We start from the raw sequence: 18,047 nt of genomic DNA, 5'->3' as shown, positions 1-18,047 counted from the left end.
GCTGGTGCGCAGGGGCGGGCGTCCGCGCTCTAGCCCAGCGGTCTGTTTCCGCCGTTGGGGGAGATGCTGCGTTGCGGCGCGCCGGTTAGCGCAGCTCCTCCGGAGGCCGACATGGCTGACGAAAAAGAGGAGCTGGTGGTGACCTCGCGGGGTAGCGCGTCCTCTGTGAAGCTGGCCGAGGAGGAGGAGGAAGAACCCATGAAGGTGGAGGTGGCGGTGGGCGACGATGGCTACTCTGAGGAGCTCCGCGCGGAGGTGGGCATAGACCCAAACCTCCTCGGCCTTGCGGATGACGAGGAGAAGTGCCGGACGATCCGCAGGCAGTACCGGCAGCTCATCTACAGTGTCCAGCAGAACCGCGACGACATAGTGAACACGGCGAGCGACACCTTGACCGAAGCCCTTGAGGAAGCCAATGTCCTGTTTGACGGCGTGAGCCGGACGAGAGAAGCGGCCCTCGATGCCCAGTTCCTTGTTCTGGCTTCGGATTTGGGTAAAGAAAAAGCAAAGCAGCTAAACTGTAATAGTAGCTTCTTTAATCAAGTAGCTTTTTGTGACTTTCTGTTTTTATTTGTGGGTCTGAACTGTATGGAAGATGCCGAACATGATGAGTTGAGCGATGACAGTACAGCACTTTCCTTCTGGGAGACGCTGCAGAAAGAAGCCACCTCCTGGATTTTGCAAGCCGAAACGTTCCATTTTATTTTTGGCTCATTCAAGAGCCAGCGTTCTGCACGGAAGTCCCGGCTTGAACACCAGAGGAGAGTTCGCAGAATGGAAGAAAGTAGGGATATGCCTACAAAACTCAGGAAGTTGGAGGTGAACAGTAATCAAGAAGCAACAGAAAAAGAAGTAGAAAGAATCTTGGGATTGCTGCAAATGTACTTTCAAAAGTACCCTGATACGCCTGTGTCTTACTTTGAGTTTGTGATTGATCCAAAGTCTTTTTCTCGTACTGTGGAAAATATATTTTATGTTTCTTTCATCATAAGGGATGGTTTTGCGAGAATAAGGCTTGACCAAGACAGGCTGCCGATACTAGAGCCAACTCATACCAACCAAGTGGGGGAAGGAAGTGACCTCGGCTACCACGGCAGGAAACAAGGAGTTATATCTTTAAGCTTACAGGACTGGAAAAATATTGTGGCAACTTTTGAAATTTCAGAGCCTATGATCACAAACTCATGCTAAAGATTTGTTTTTCGTATAGGATGCATTTCTGTGGCTTTTCTCAAGGAACTCAAAATGAAAAGTAAAATCCCCAAAGAAGTGTCTACTGTATTCTTGTAAAGTGAAAAAATATTTTCCAGTACTTCAGAAATTGTGCAGTGTATTTCTTGCTGGTTTATAAAGTTGTCATGGTCTCCTGATACTAAAAAAAACTCACCAGAATGATGTTAGGATTTTTTTTTTTTTTTTTTTACTGCTCTTCAATACTATGCGAATAAAAATCAGTTTTGAGTTTCACAAGTTAAAAGGTGTTTGATAATTTTCAAAACAAATGCTCTGTTGCATTGCTTCCTCTCACAGGAAACCAAGGGGATGCCATAGAAGACTCCTAAACACACTGGGGGGGGAGAATGGGCCAAGAAACAGGTTACCCTTAAGGTAGTGAATATGCAGTGTCATTACAAACAAAACCTGTTGCCATGCTTCGTAGCAAAGAGAACTGGTAAGATGAGTGGGTGTCCATGTTCTAAGCAACTCCTGTGGACTCCAAGGCAGAGAGTATCTCTTAGGTAGTCAGTGAGGCAGCAACTAAGTGCTGCAAGGTGAGTAGCCCCTGGCCACAGACGGGAATGGCATTTAATAGGGCAGGGTGAGGCCGAATACCTGAACTAGTGAGAAGTTAATGGCACTGAAGAACATTTACTGGGAAACTGTCCTACTTGAATGTTAAACCTGGCAAGACTTGAATTACCTTGTATTTAGCTGTAGAAGATATTTCCGTTCAGGTTATTTCAGAACAAAATTATCTCGTTACTACCTGGATTCACTTGGTTAATATCTTCTCTGGCCTCTGGTTCTCCTTGGTGAGTTTTGCTAGTACAGAGTGTCCTTTAGAACCAGTGATGCTCATTATGTAACAGCCTCAGGTATTGTCAGTTTAATCTTGCATTTCTTAGGCTTTTTATGAGTGCCTGGAAACTCCCTTTTAACTAACACATGATTTATCCAAATATTCATACTCACTAAGTAGAAAGCCAAGTAGCTTTTATTCTTTTTTGTTGTTGGTAGTTTTAGGAATATAAATTACAACTATTTGGAGGTTACTTTTGACAGTGTGGATCATTAATAGTTTTTGAGGGTGAAGTGAGCTGCCTCACTTAATTCCCCTCGGAACTCTAGAGCATTAGCTGACGGATGGATCTGTTCTGCGTGGCAATAAACTATCCTAGTAAAGCTAGTATGGTACAGGGAAGGGAGCCCAAATACTAAATAAATGACATCGATATTGAAAGATCTAACATTTATGGGGAAAGTTCTTTAACAGATTTTTCACAGAAAAGTTAACTTTCTCTTGAAACTTGACCAATTCCTGTCTAAAGCGGTCACTCCTTTCCCTTAAAGGTCAAGGATGCTCACCTTTACTGACACGTCTATGCTTTGACTTAGTGTCATAGAAATATTTATCGGTATTGCTGATCCTCTCTACCGTCCAAGTCTCTTGGGTTTTCTAGAGACTGGCTTTTTGAGGAGACAGTTGTAAAGAATTATCTAGCAGTTTTGTTTTTTTTTTTTAATTTTATTTATGCATACAAGAACTGGGGTGTAGACCAGAGGTGGGGGGGTGGGTGTGTGGCGTATGGGGGTGTGTGAGAGAGGATTTACTGGAGACAGAGTGAGGAGCAGAATAAGCAGATCTGCTGGAATCCACTGCTGGGGGCAGCAGCTGGCAAGACAGGAGAGGTCTGCTGCACCATGTGGGTCACCTCCCTGGCTGGGATGGAACTCCCGCTGCAGTGGCTGGCAATAGCTCAATAGTGCTGAGACTTAAACCTCCGCCTCACCAGGTATACCCTGAGGTGACACTCTTAATGATAACAGAAAGAACACCAGATTGCTCTGGCATATGACTGGTGTCCTTAGTCAGCAGCATTTAAAACATAAATGTGTTAACAGCATTAATGGAGAATGTGGAGGCTTGAGAGGAGGTAATGTTTTAGTGATAGCTGTTAAATCAGGAGACCTCTTAAGTGTTGTACCTGTTTATGCTGGTCATGACACCTGGGTCCCCTCATCACTTTGAAAGTAAATAAAGCAGCTGCTGACCTCGAAGAATAAAGAATAGCTGACCATAATAAATATTTTGGTTTCAGGGACTAGGCATGAATCAAACTGCAGATCTGTTTCCCACTAATGTAACAATGACTGAAATTTTACAAGTTCAATAAAATCAGCTGAACTTTAGGAGACGTAAAGAAATTTATTCAAACTAGAATTTGTTTACATAATAGAACCACTTTTGATCAAAGGATCAGGTTTAGACCTGACTCACATTGTAGTTTGAGATATTTGAATAAATTTCTGAACCTGCAAGCCTCTGGTTTTTGATTTGCAAGGTGGCAATACTACCTCTTAAATTTACAATAAAGATAAATTTCAAAGATACATGGGACAAGTACTTTGAGAAATGAATTACCAAGTATGGTTTGGTAAGAAAAAGCAAGAGATTTGTAATCATTCAGGCCTGGATTCAGTTTTAGACTCAATGGGCGAGTCTGTTAACCTCCAAGGAGCTTTACGATGTCCTTTATGGGGTGAAATGATAACTGCTTAGAAGACTGTTATGGGGATTAAATACGTGATAACATAAAACATCTAAAACAGACTGGCTTTTGTGGCTTGGCAGATACCTGTTGGTGCGTTACTCTAGATCGGATCAGGAAGTCCATGCTGTCACCTTCCATGGTGACATCTGTGTCAGGGCTCATTCACTTTACGTGAAATGACTCACTCATGCTTGTTCTTGCTCTGGGGAATCCACTGAGTAGGCACTCAGCAGCTGTTCTCAGTGCCCACTGCTGCAGGCACTTGAGAGGCCACTGCTCTAGGCACCTGGGAAGAGGAGTGGTCACACACTGCCCACTGCTTGTGGACATACTATCTTTCAGTTCTGGAGGTTGGAAGTCCAAAATTGGTTGCTCTGGCCAAAATCAAGGGTTCCACAGAACTGACTCTTGCTGAGTATGAGAGAGAATCTGTTTTCTTGCCTTAGTCAGCTTGTGTAGGCCACCTGCATTCCTTGATTCACAGTCCCCTCCTCCATTTTCAGAGCTTGACAGTGTAACCTCTCTGTCACCACCTTGTCTTTTTTTGCTTCCTCTTGTAAGGATGCTGTGAGCACATCAGACACTGGGATAGTTCTGGAAAGCTTTCCCATCCCTAATCCTTAAATTACATATCCCTTTTATGTAAGAATTAATTTTCACTTTCTAGGGATTTGGATTTCCACATGGGAGCATTGTTTTCAAACCACAGGAGAGCAGACAGCAATATTCCTTTTGCTAATGAGTGCCTTGAAGAACCACTGGTTGGATAGTGGTTGAGGTGGTACTTTGAGAGCCCTAAGGAAACATTTCTGGGAGAGGCAACTTGAATGCAATCTGCCTGAACACTACTTGGTATGAGTAAATGCTAAATATTTTGGTTTAAATATTTTACGTACTCAGTTGTTGAAGATCTAGATAATCACGGTTGGCCCTGAGCAGGAAGATGACTGATTTGCACCCACCTTGATGTTACTGTTTGGTGTCCTCCGCCTCGCACCACCTAGCCACAATGACTCAATTTTCCTAGGAATTGGCAAATTTTTTTCTGCAGAAAGCCAGATAGTAAATATTTTAAGTATTGGGCCATATGGCTAGTCATCAACTGTTCATTGTTTCAAAAACAATAGGAACAGACAATGTTGAGATAAATGAGCCTGACTGTAACTCTGGATACTGAAACTTGAATTTCATATTAATTTTTAGATATCAAGTATTACTCTTGATGTCTTTCCCCTCACACCCCCAGTCACCACCCCCCATTTAAAAACCTAAGTATCCTTAGCTTAGGGATAGTAAAAATACCAAAAACTAGATCCGCTGGACACTTCGCATAGGCTGTATTGCTAACTCATGTCAGAGGCTTTTTATTTTCTTATGGATGAGAAAAGTGAAGCCCAGCCTCTTGGAATACACAACGGAGTTGGAACTGCCTGCCACCATGTCTTATTTGAAAAGATATCTTTGATCACATACATGCCAGGTTAGCATTGGGGATACAGAGATGAAAGGCGGGGTCCTGGTCACTGCAGAGGGCTCGCTCAGGCGCTTGTCCACTGAAGACTTGCAGCTAAATGAGGACATGAAGGGGCTTCATGGGTGGAACAGCTTGTGCTGTGTGCTTACAAAATGTATTAGTGAAATTGCAGCAAAGAAAAGGAGAAGGCTTGGGAACTCTGGGAAGACAGTGGAAGAAAAGACGTAAGTTCTGGTCCTTGCATGTTGCTTAAAAAAGCCCCCTAACTCTTATAAAGGACTGCTCTAGAAAGGGTGATGTGTTTGCGTCCATAAAGGTAACTAAGGCCAGTCTGTCTTTCCTCAGTAATTAAAAATACTTTAAAATTTTATGTTTGGGCCCTCCCTGCTGGTGCAGTGGAGTGCAGTATTGTGAGGCTGGCTGTGGCCCCTTCAGTGCGAGTTCGATCCCTGCTCTGGAGCTGACCCCCACATGGCGGGCAGACCTCTGGTCTTGCTTGCTGCTTCCCTCAGCAGTGTACTTCATCATTCTGCCTGTTCTGCTCCCCACTAAGTCACTGGTGAATCCTTTCAAGGCCCTTGCACCTCTGTCCTATTCACCCAGTTCTGTATGCATAAATAAAATCTTAAATAAAATTTTATGTTTAACAGTATTTAAAATACTTAAATTTAAAATTTTGATAATATGATTTTACTTTCTAACACTAAGAGTTAGTAGTGTGTTACTTTCTAACACACTAAAAATTAATTTGGGTTTCTTTCTAACCCACATCAACAACTTAATACTAGTTAAGGTTGAGGTGAGATTTTGGGACCCCTCTCCTTGGTCCACCACCACAATCAGCAGCTCCTGTTTCTAGAAGTTGTAATTGGAGGACACTGGGGGGCTATTTTCATCTGTGTTTTTACTCCTGACACTGGGGGGGGGGGGGGCTGCCTTTTGCTGTGTACCTTATTTATATTCCAGGCAGGAAACTGCTTACCTGGAGCTTAATAACAGCAATTTCAGTTTAAAATTGGTTTAACATTTAAAAACATTTAGTTCAGAGCCAGCTGAATGCTTCAGTTGCTTGTTTCTTGCTGACTTTACCTTCCAGAGTTAGAAGTAGGTAGGCTCACTCCGAATCTTCTCTGTCATGTGCACTCATTGATCTAATTGGACTTAGCACTTGAATCACAACTAACCAGGTGGGTGGAGAATTTCTGCACAGAATAGTTTATAAGGGGTGTCCTGTTCATCACGACCGTGTGTTTTATAATTCTGGATGTTGGGCAAGTTAGTTACAAAAAACGATGGCTTTAATTTAGATGGTGAAAGTGTTCTGGCACTGTCTGCAGATAAAATGAGGCTGGCATTCGGAATGACTGTGTTATTTATGCCGCAGCTTATATTCTTTCAAACCAGCAAGTCAGCCTTTGAAAACAGCTCAATACCACTTTTTATGTGAAGCTTACATTGCTGCTATTAATGTATGGACGGCTCTGAGTATTACCAAATTGTCTTTCCCCACAGTGCCTGGTGGCGAAGGAGGAGGAGCCTCTGTGATGTTGCCAGCCGGGGAATACTGGCTGTGTGTCCCTGCCTCTCACCTGAGGCCGTTCGTGCAGACGGTCAGGGTGGTGCAGGCCTGGCCCCACTGCTGCTGGTTCCCAATGGTTTTCCCTCCTGCCCCTGAGCCGTCCTGTGTGCCTGCTGTGTTCCCTCCACTACCTCCCTCCGCCTCACTCCCCTCCGCACCGCAGGCACCCCAATCTACCGACCCTAAGCTCTGCCCGTTGCCCCCTACGGATGACTGTAGGCAGGTGAAAAATGTGCAGTTCGGGACGGTAAGTTTGGGGGCTTTTTTGATGGTGAAGGTTAAGACTTGATTTTTATTGTACTTGTTAACAACTTTTCCAGTTACCACTTCATGTGAGACCAGGGTTGTGGTAACTAACACCAGGAGAGGGTTCCAAGCAATATGAAATGGCACTGATGTGTCTGAAAACTAGTGGAATGACATCTTTTCAAAAATTAAACGGTTAATTTTGCCCTGCCGAGCACTAAATATAAAATAGGAGGCTTCATGCACAGGTGTAGGAAAGAAAGGGCTTTCCTGAGACGTGCTTGTATAACACGCCTCGCTGAAGCAGCAGCCTGTACGTTGACTTCTACAGCTGGATGCCAACTGATGAGTTTGTGCTGAGTTTCTAGGTTTTACCTCATGCCTAGGCAATGCAGTGAGGTCGTAACTATTCAACGAATCTACGTGAATGCTAACCACCCCATATCTTCCTTATGTGGAGACCTCAGAAGGTTTGATATTCCATCTTTGACTACAATGTCAAGATGATCGCTAAAGTGATGGCGCTATTGAAAACATAACAGCGTAGATGTTTTAAAAACCTAATTTAAAAATCTAGTTAACAAATTCTCAGAGGAATAGGGTGGATGATCAAACCGAGTTTAGGCCTAAAGCTGGTTTTGTTCAGGCACCGGGGTCTTGCTTAGGAGAATGGTAGGGGCCTCCCGACTGCTGTGTGTGGAGAGGCCCCTTGAATTGAAGGCAGGTGGAATATGTTTACGTGCCTGTGGTAGAAATCAAACATCTTTCCCTCAGGAAATTCCTTTTGCTTTTCTTTAAAAGAAAGGCTTCCTCACAAAACCTTCCAGACCTAGCTGCTTTTAAGTAAATTATTTCCCTTTCTCTCTCTTTCAGGCTTTTCAGGACGGCATACTTCAGAAGCTGGTGAGCATGAACGGCGCGGAGGATCTCCCCGGGTCCTACGACTACGACCTCATCATCATTGGCGGGGGCTCAGGAGGACTGGCGGCCGCTAAGGCAAGGCTCCTTCCTGTGCGCTCCCCGGGCTCCAGGTGGAAGGTCACCCCTCACCGGGTTCTCTAGGGAGTTTGGCCCTCTTGGGACCTTGGACACATTCATCAGGACGGGTCATGTCTAGAGACTGCTTCACAGTGTTATTTTCAGGTTGAATTGTGTGTTCTTTAGATAAAAGTACTGGGCCCAATATTTTATGGCACAAATAACTTCCTTTTAACTTTGGTTGATTTTTTTCCCAAAGATTATAAGTGTGTCATATATAAAAATGCTGTGAAATTAAATACATTTCTTATCCTTTGTACAACTTAATTTTTTCTTTTTTGCCACTTTGATGATTTTCCTCTTTATACCCCTCTTCCCTAGTAGAAAGCTGGAGGGTAGTTGGATTTCTTAAACTTAATTGTGGAAAATGCCAGCCTTCCATGTATCTCTGTGAGCTGTGGTAGCAACCACTGACTGACTGGGGTGAGGGGTAGAGGGCGTACAAGTAAGGAGATTAGGGCGAAACTCCTGGTCCTGCTGAGGTCCATTTATGAGGAGGCCACACCTGTCATTTCCCCCACTGGTTCTTTTAAAAGATGAGGTGTAAGGTGCATCTGGTGTGCATCAGTGAAAGTAGCTTCAAACAGAATGAGCAGGTTGGTGATTGACATCAAGCTCTGTTTTGCTGCGATTCAGGGGTAACCCTGGATACATTTTACTCTAATTGATGGCATTTTGAAGGCTATATACTCAGTTCTAATTGTGAATACACAGAGCTTATTCTCTGAGAAAGATGGGGTACTCTGTAACACGGGGTTCCCACTGTTGTCATAGCTCCTGTAAAATACCTTTGGAAATCTCAGATACTACCGTTTTCCCAGTGGTTTTTAGCATGAAAATTATAGGAAATCTGATAATTTTAGAGGAAAAAATTCTCCAATATTCTACATAGAAACTGAGGCAACCTAAAAGTTGTAAAAGTATTATCTTGTAGGATGCGGGCTGGATCAAGGATTGCCGGCAGCAGTAAGCCTGCTTTGTCACATCTTACCATTGGCTTCAAAATGGGCACATGCCACTTAGCTTGTGGAAAACCTGGAATCATCTTCCATGATTCAGATTGAAATCATGTTGGGGGGATTCTGGGGTTTGCGGCTGACGACTCTTGACAGTTTCACAGCTGGACTTCCATATTCTTTAAGGCTACCCTTAAGACTCTGGGCTTTCTTGACTTTTATCTTTGTGTATCAAGTGATATACCATCATCTTGGTGTGTGAAGTTGCCAGGTGTTATTAACTGGTTATGTTTTAGCACTATAGCTTTAACTAAAGCAGTGTGGACTTTCAGCAGCTTGTTTCAGGTTTACTGTATTTGACTTTTCTAACTCATTTTAATAATTTCATTTTCTAGGAAGCAGCCAAATATGACAAGAAGGTAATGGTCTTGGATTTTGTCACTCCAACCCCTCTTGGAACTAGATGGGGTAAGTGTTTATAGTATATATAGAAGTAAAATTTTAAGAGGAGAGTTTGTTTTGAATTTGGCCGAAATGGTTCTTAAAACCAATTTAAAAGTCTAAAAACAAATCAAAACCCCACACAAGCCAAAAACAAGTTTCACATGAAACTTAAAGAACATGGCTGTGGCTTGTTTCCATTAGAACAAAATATAGGCAGGTGGGAGGTGGGCAAAATGGTATAAGAACGTCTTCACAGCGAACACAGCTCAAGAAACACCAGCCCTCTGCGGGGAATGCCAGAGAGTCCACAGAATCGGATCACTGTCTTAACAACAGAGCAGCACATGCAAAGGTCTGGAGGCAGCTAAGAATCCTTTTGATGATTGTGGTGTGGGTGGTAAGACGTAGTTTTATGGGTCAAGGTTGGGGAAGATGGTAGCAGTCAAACTGTACAGATCTTTCTAGGCCAAGTAAGGAAATTTGAACCTAGTTGAAGCACAGCAGGGAGCTTCTGAGGGAGTAAAGGGACATATCCATTTTATGAAGATGAATTAGAAGCTGCTGGAATTAGGAGGCAAAAAGCAGCAAGTCCAATGAGAGAGTGCCACAATTTCTAATTCATCCATCAGCAGGTACTCACCAGCCGTCAGTTTTGTGTCAGGCACTGTTCTGCTGCTGCGTCCCCTCTGGCCTGTGGAGTAACGGACCCTCTGGTAGCATTCCCCTCGCAGGTCTTGTGTTTCCTGCCTGTCCCATTCACTGTGAAGACATTCTTACACTATTCTGTCCACCTCTCACCTGCCTACGTTTTGTTGTATTGGAAACAACCCATCGCCATGTTCTTTAAGATCAGGGAGCCAAATGCTTTTTGGTGTTTTCCCCGCATGTATTCCTGTGAGAGTCAAGGGAACATGTACTTAAAAGAATGGGAACATGTACTCCAGGTTTTATATGTAGTCCCAGACCCCTTGCTGTCTAGCCAGGTTCACATCCCCTTTATCAATTAGTTGTGTGTCTAGACTTGTTATCGCACACTGCTGTGTGCACAGAGTAAAATCCTACTTACTGGCATCTTTGCCAGCAAGCTGTCAGCCTTGAGCCTTTGTGGTGCGGGAATCTGCTCTTGTTTTTTTGTAGGGTGCTGTCCAGGGTATTTGGTGCCTGTGACTCTGAATTCAGAAATGCCACTGACTTTAGGAGCGTGTTTACCGTTGGCTATTTGAGCATACCCGCTTTGTGTCATAGGGTGGTGATAAGCTGTTCTCCGATGCTCTTGCAGGCCTTGGAGGGACCTGTGTCAACGTGGGCTGCATCCCTAAAAAGCTGATGCACCAAGCCGCTTTGCTAGGACAAGCCCTGCAGGACTCTCGGACCTACGGCTGGAATGTTGGGGAGTCAGGTATGGGGAGAAGCTACCCTGCTTGCACTTTTGGGCGGGGAGGGTGAGCTGTGATCTGGCAGTGCACCGTCCATTTCTGTGAGCTTAGCGAACAGCATGGACGGTCTGTTGTTCACACTTCCGGCGGATAGAATCACTGCGGCCTCTGCGGCGGGGCCCTCGGCAGCGTTGCTCACTCGTGGGAGCCAGACTTGCCTTCAGATAAAGCCTCGTCACTAGGCAGGATTTTCGAAGGGAGTGCAAATTATATTTGCTTGTCTTTGAAGCTGTTGTATCTTCTCTCCAAAGAAGCCTGTTTCATGCCTGTTTCAAGAGCTGGTATTTGGGCGAAGGGCTATTTGTTGAGGGAGGTAGTGGTTAGTATTTCGGTTAAAAATATTTAGCGTATACCCTTGAAAAGATGAGGAGGGATTTGCTGACTTTAGAAAACAGCCTGCGTTGTCTGGCATAGCTTCCTGGGTAGTTAATGGCATATGTCCGTCTGCTCTTGAAGAGGGGTGCAGCAACCCCTGTCAGATTTTAGCACTGAGATCTGTGGGTGTAGGATACTTGAGGGAAAATCTTGTGGCCAGTAGCCCAGGGTAAATTATTTTGCTGAATTTTAGTGAATAGTTCATTAAATAGTTAAAAAAAGGCATAAACCCATCCTTTAAGATAAATTGCCCCATTCAAACTGGTCGTGCTTTGCTGCTTTTATTCCCAATTAAAAATCAACAGTACTTTTGTTCCACATCTGGAAAGGTTAGAAATAAGTTGCCTTGAAACATTTCTCTATGCGTGCCCATAGAGGAATGGCCTTTCTCTTCCTGGAAGCCTACTGTGAATAGATCCAGTTAACAACAGGGTCATCCTTCAATTAATCTTACACTTGTTAGTAGACATGTTAGAAGTCCTAGGAAATTATTTAATGCAGTGTGTTTGCTATTTATGTTTCAGTCTGTGCTGGGAAAATCCACAGGTAGTGATACAAATAATTGTTTTCATAGATGTACTGATAACCATTGATTTACAGACCGAGTGCCCTGGGGGTCCCGAAGGGGGATTAATAAAATAATTTAAGAGGAGACTGGAGATGACGTCTCAGGTATTGCGTCCTTGATGGTCCAAGGAGGGGATAGTGTGAAGAGGATGGACAGGGAACCTGTTTGCAGAACAGCAAACACCCCAGTGTGTCTGGAGCTGGTGTGTGTAAGGAGCACGTATGAGACGGGCTCGAGGACTGCCTGAGGCTGGACACTGGTGCTCATGGGAGCCACATGTCCTGGGACCAAGTTGGATCAGATGCACGTAGATACTCCTTTGCATGGTTCTTGGGGCAGGAGGAGAATGGGGAGAGGGTCAGGACCTGGCTCCAGCAGAAGGGGAGCAAGCCACTGCTGACTTTCCCATCACTCATCACCGCCTCCCGCCAGGCTTCTGGATTTGTGGACACCTGGGTGAGAATGGGGGGTTAAAGTCAGGCCACCTCAGGCAACCTCCACTCTCTCGTCCATCCTAGCCCGGTGCCTATTTGACCCTGTGGTCCCTGTGGGGAGACGCTGCTGTGCCTGTCTGGTGAAGCAGTTAGCCAGGTTGCAGCTAAGGGGTGGGTGGCACTGGGATTCAGACTGAGGCCTTTCTGCCCTCAGCACCCATAGCCCTGACCGGAACTCTTGGTCGGACCTCGCCCCCGGGAACCCAAGGTGAAGATCCCTCCTCTACTCTGGCCTTCCTGGCTCATCCAAGCGTAGGCTAGTATAGTCGAAAGACTTGGGCACCCACTCTGGCTTTGTTATGTGCTGCCTGTATGAATGAAGATTAAATACTTGCCGCGCACAAATCCTAATTTCTGTCCCTTCCTGCTGGACTCTTCATTTCTCTCATCAGAGTCTCACTGCTGAGCTGTGAAAACCAGAGCTTTGTGGGTGTTGTCTGCCATGCCTGCTGGGAGCCACCACTGAGGGAGCAGGAATTACCACCCTGTTTTGGCAGAAAGTGATTGTGAGGAAGAATACAGTGGATTTAGCTAAAAATTACTTGATGTCACTGAGTCTTAGAAATAAACAAATGTGGGGCAAATGAGAAGCCCCTAGAAGCTGCTAATTTATGTTCCCGGCAGAGGAAACCTGAAGACTTAATTTGCATTTTTCAAATAGAAACCTGTCTAATCCGCATGACCTTGACCAAGGAACAGTCTTTCAGTTTCCTAGGAAGGCCCTTGCCACCCCACTAGCTCCTGGCATGGGCTGGGGTTGGCAGGAGACCTGGCCAGCAGAACAGCTCCCTCTGCCTGGCAGCGGGGGAGTGACAGCCCAGGCCTGAGCAGGGATCTAATGTCATCAGGAGTAAATAACTCCTAACTATGTCTTATTTTAAAATTGGATCTCTCTGTGGGATTTGCGCAGTGAAATTTAGTAGTTCTTCAGTGGTACAATTTGAGAATTGAGGCCTGCTTTTGACCTGGTTCGTTGTTTCTCCAGGGGGGTTGGATGTGGTGTGTCGGACTGGATAGCTCCTGGTCACGGGGTAGAAAGAAGGATACATGTCACCACAGCCCCTTGGGTATCCCTGAGTCACTGCAATGACCAAAGTCCCCACCCATCAAATGATGTCTGGGGCTGGCTTAAAATATCCTACTTATAAAGAGAGGGTATATGGAACAAGATGGGGAACGTGTTGATGATTGTTGGAGTAGATGCTTGGCGTGTGGGAAGACTTACATCTGCTCCATGCCCGATGGAGACACTGCATGTCCCGCTTTACGGTGGTGGCAGTGGAGGCGGATCGGCCACGACTGCCCTGGCCTCCACGGCCGCTTTGCTTCCTGCCGAGCTCACCTTCAGGGTTTGCTCCAGTGCTTCACATTTTCCACCTGTGTAAAGTGGGTGGTGTCTGTAGCGGCCACGGCCAGTCTTTGTGCTGGCGTTCCAACTTCCAGAAGCTGGCCGCCACATTTTCCAGAGTTGGTCTCAGCACCTCCTGTGTGCCCCACGTACTTAACCCTGAATCTAGGACTCAGACGCCTCATTCTGTGATAGAGCCTTTCCGTGTCCACTGACCTCCTCCTCTGCCTTCCAAAGCACAATTTCCCCAGAATCTACCTTCTTCCTGCAACCACAGTGTATTTTTATCTGTCTCCTACTTGTCCTAGTCATTGAGAAAGGTAGTAATGAAGGGTCGTTTTTTTTGTTTTTTGTTTTTTAAAATCTGCTGAAGTATATTACTAGTGTCTTCGTTCAAAGGATTAATTTTATGATAGCATTACAAAAATCTCTTTGTTCAATTGGAGATGTGAAGGGCGATGATACAGACTCTTAAAGATCTCTAACCAAGCCGGGCGGGTCTTTTCCAGTAAAGGGCCAGGGAGTAGATATTTTCAGCTTCACGAGCTGTGCAGTGTCGGTCACCGTAGTTCAGGCCTGCGCTGGTAGCCTCACAGCAAAGTCCCACACGCTCTGTAGACAGGTGGTTGTGGCCTTGTTTCAGTAAACCTTGACCTACACCAGAGTGGGGTGGGCTGCGGCTGACTGACAGGCCTTCGTTTGCAGTCCTCCATCTAGACACTGTAGCTGCAGCCTGGCTACCTCAGGGCTGTGGGATGGCCGCCAGAGAACTGTACCCTGCTCCTTCACTGTACCCTGCTCCTTCACTGTATTCATCACCCAACACGAAATTCCTATTCTTTGCTAGACAGAGGTTTGTGTATGATTAGGTTAGTCTTCATAATTGCAGGAAACCTTGCATTATTTAATTGTAAGTAAAAGAAGGGATGTAATTTTAAAATGGGGAGAGGGTTGAATTTTTTTTTTTTTTGGCATGAGTATTGAAGATGAAGATTGTTTACATGCTTAAAACAATGGATTAGCCTTTTGCATGAAAAGCTCTATTCTTTGTATTCCATGTTCTTAACTGCGGAACAGCCTTCAGCAGTCAAAAGGGTAAATGCTGCCTTCTTGTCTTGCGCAGTTAAACATGACTGGGAGAAAATGACGGAAGCCGTGCAGAACCACATCGGCTCGCTGAACTGGGGCTACCGGGTGGCCCTGCGGGAGAACAAAGTCACCTATGAGAACGCCTACGGGCAGTTCGTTGGTCCTCACAGGATTAAGGTAATTGTGGGGCAGTCTAGGTAGCCTCTTTCTTTCTTTTTTATGGTGAGCTTTAATGGGGGGAGGGAAGGCTGTACAGTAAAAGTATTAATCACTGTGACCTAGACTGTCTAGTGTGGTGATTTTGCTGTCTCCTCTTCTGGGGATTTCTCTGGTGTGAAGTTAGAGCAAGAGTGTGGGGCCGATGACCTGGGCGTGAGTCAGACTCGGCCACCGCTACGATGGTGTTGTCGCCTCCTGCAGTCTCCATCCATTCGGAGTCTCCTCTCATTGTGCACTCGGGCTCATGCTAAAGGATAATGACTTAATAGACATTGACTTACTGGTTCCTTTATAGGCAACAAATAACAAAGGCAAAGAAAAGATTTATACAGCGGAGAGATTTATCATAGCCACTGGTGAAAGGCCACGTTACTTGGGTATCCCTGGAGACAGAGAATACTGCATCAGCAGGTAAGGGGCCCGGGAAAGGAAGATGCTCTAGGCGTCTGTTTTTGCTGCTGCTTCTAACCCATTTACTCTGTTTCCTGAACTAGTTTTTTGCCACCTCTTTTCTTTGCCCCAGGGTGAGGGTACTGGGAAAAATAAAGGAATCATTATTTTACACAGCTAACACTTGAAAATTTCAAAACTAACCGTCAGTCATCTTATCTATAGTAAATGCCAATAGGACATATAGATAATAGCATATAGACACATGCTTATAATATTTTTATTTGAAATTATATGTTTGGGTATATGTTATAAATGTTGGCTGTTTAAAACTAGGTAGCTATTCAGGGTTACCTACACTACCCATTAACACTTGCAGGATGGGCGTGGACGGAATCTGGTGGCCGGTCCTTCAGCTTGAGCTATCCTGGTCTACTCAGTGTAGAGGGCCTTCTGGAGTGAGGGCGTCGGGCAGGAAGGTTCTGCTGCATGATTTATTCTTGCCCATCAAACAGTGGTGCTGGTGGCATTGTTCAGGAGCTTTCAATTGTGGACTCCCTGTGACAGGTTTTTCACAAATAGGTACTCTGGATGATTTTTGTCCAGAGTATTTTACAAAGGTCTTCTTTTTTGTACAGTGTATGCCTTCGCCTCTAACCATTGCCATTTAAAATATTCCCTTATAGTGCTGTTTAACATCTCTTCTGTCTTCTTCATCTTCATTCAATGAGAAGATTTTGTCAGGCTTTACATTTTATAGTTGACATTTGCATTAAAAAATTTCCCACCCTTTTTCTTAGTCTCGATAATTGATGTTGCATTTTAAAGGATAAAACATAGATATCCTACTTGGGAAGAGAGCTGAGAGGGGGCTAAGAATAGGGGCTTTGGGTTTACACGTGTGTGTTTTGTTTTGCTTTTTAAATTAATTTTTAAAAATTTTCTTACATTGTGCCTTTTTGTACAATATTTGATTAATCTGGTCAGATGTAGTCCCCAGAAGTCTACCACCACCTGCATGTGTGTGGTTCTAAATGTAACTGAACCATTCTGAACAGCACAAAATCCTTTTGTCTCACAGCGTGCCACCCTCATTCAGAAGTCACATGGTTTACTGTGCTTAGCCACCACAGCTGGAACTATTCCAAAGCAAATAAATGGCAAAAAAGGGAGAGTTTCCAAAGACCTTATAAAAAATTCTATTTTATGTATGTAGCTAGTTGAATGTTTTTACTCTTAAAGGCCTCTGAGTCCTAAGAAGTACTTTGACATGATAGTTACTCACATGAACATTTCTCTCTTTCCCCCCCAAATTTCTTTTCAGTGATGATCTTTTCTCCTTACCTTACTGCCCGGGTAAAACCCTGGTGGTTGGAGCATCCTACGTGGCTTTGGAATGTGCTGGATTTCTGGCTGGCATTGGTTTAGATGTCACTGTGATGGTGCGGTCCATTCTTCTCAGAGGATTTGACCAGGATATGGCCTACAAGATTGGTGAACATATGGAGGAACATGGGGTCAAGTTTATAAGAAAGTTTGTACCAATAAAAGTAAGTGGGATTGCTGGTATGATAATCCTGTATTCTTGTTAAAAGGGAAGAGGGAGAAGTGGGAGTGGGTGCTGGAAGTACCCCTTCAGCAGAGAAACCCTTCAGCATGCTGCAGCTCGTCAACTCTGTGAGCAGCTCACACCTGCCGGCCACCTCTATAGTTTTGTTCTTACTTGCAGATTATTTTCTTCCCTTCTCAGCTTTCTTTTTTGGTTCTCTTCTGTCTAAGGCTTCCCTTTATGCCTCCTTTTATTTTATTTTATTTTATTTTATTTTTTTTTTAGATTTATTTATTTATTCATACAGAACTGGGGTACAGGCCAGAGATGCGGAGGGTGAGAGGATTCACCAGAGACAGAGCGGGAAGCAGAACAGGCAGATCTACGAAGTACACTGCTGAGGGGAGCAGCGGGCGGGCCAGGAGAGGTCTGCCACGCCATGTGGTCACCTCCGGGGCAGGCGGGAATCGAACTCATGCGGAAGTGGCTTTAGTTTCTCAGTGCAGTGCTTTAACCCGCTGCGCCACCAGGGAGGGCCCCGCCTCCTTTTATTTTCTTATCTTTGGTCTGTTGTACTTGTTTCCACATCATATCAGCAGTTCAAATGAGAGCTCATTTAAATGATTTTTTTCTTTTCTTTCCATAAGGCAGTTCTCGTGGGGTAGAGAGTGTAGCTAACAGACACACTGGGTTACTCTGAGCTTCCCTAGGAAGTTATCTGGCTTTTCTGGCCTCACTTGCTTTTGAAAAACCTGAGCAATATGTTAAGTAATGTTTAGAATTTGTCAAAGATTACCACAAATGTTTTGTTACAGAAGAATGACAAAATTGATCACTGTATCTCACTGTTAGTTTCTTTAGTGCAAAAATCTAACTTTTTTGTTAAATTTTAGCTGTTTTCTTTTTTAATTGCTCAATAACTTAGGACCATGAGCCTCTTAATGGTGACAAGGTATGTGCATTGGCATCAGGATCACGAGTTCAAATTCTGTTGACAGCTGTTAGCTATTATTTGGGGGGATCACTCACCCTTTTAGAGACTCAGTCTCCTTATAAAATGAGAAGATAA

General features: G+C 44.5%; 2 protein-coding genes across 3 annotated transcripts in view; both read left to right on the top strand.

Moving 5' to 3' along the window:
- Positions 1 to 18,047, top strand: part of TXNRD1 (thioredoxin reductase 1) — a 49,071-nt gene that overhangs the window by 12,531 nt on the left and 18,493 nt on the right. The window contains exons 3-8 of the mRNA XM_012720368.1: positions 7,946 to 8,068; positions 9,462 to 9,534; positions 10,790 to 10,909; positions 14,855 to 14,997; positions 15,335 to 15,450; positions 16,754 to 16,979. Of these exons, the coding sequence (XP_012575822.1) occupies positions 7,982 to 8,068; positions 9,462 to 9,534; positions 10,790 to 10,909; positions 14,855 to 14,997; positions 15,335 to 15,450; positions 16,754 to 16,979 (765 nt within the window). The 5' untranslated portion in view covers positions 7,946 to 7,981. The remainder of the gene's footprint in view (positions 1 to 7,945; positions 8,069 to 9,461; positions 9,535 to 10,789; positions 10,910 to 14,854; positions 14,998 to 15,334; positions 15,451 to 16,753; positions 16,980 to 18,047) is intronic.
- Positions 81 to 1,401, top strand: EID3 (EP300 interacting inhibitor of differentiation 3). 2 transcript variants are annotated; one of them, XM_012720370.1, is made up of 2 exons: positions 81 to 493; positions 596 to 1,401. In XM_012720370.1, the coding sequence occupies exons 1-2, from the start codon at positions 112 to 114 to the stop codon at positions 1,189 to 1,191; spliced, it is 978 nt and encodes a 325-aa protein (XP_012575824.1). In that variant the 5' UTR covers positions 81 to 111; the 3' UTR covers positions 1,192 to 1,401. The 2 variants fall into 2 exon arrangements, with proteins under 2 accessions (XP_012575824.1, XP_012575823.1); XM_012720369.1 differs by having other exon boundaries at positions 81 to 1,401.

Source organism: Condylura cristata, unplaced genomic scaffold (assembly GCF_000260355.1).
Source record: "Condylura cristata isolate star-nosed mole 26May11 unplaced genomic scaffold, ConCri1.0 scaffold00004, whole genome shotgun sequence".
Taxonomy (NCBI): Eukaryota; Metazoa; Chordata; class Mammalia; order Eulipotyphla; family Talpidae; genus Condylura; species Condylura cristata.
This window is presented reverse-complemented; position numbering and strand designations above follow the sequence as displayed.

What these genes read in the sequence shown, in the direction of transcription:
- EID3 (XM_012720369.1), top strand. Translation starts at nt 112, where the DNA reads ATGGCTGACGAAAAAGAGGAGCTGGTGGTGACCTCGCGGGGTAGCGCG.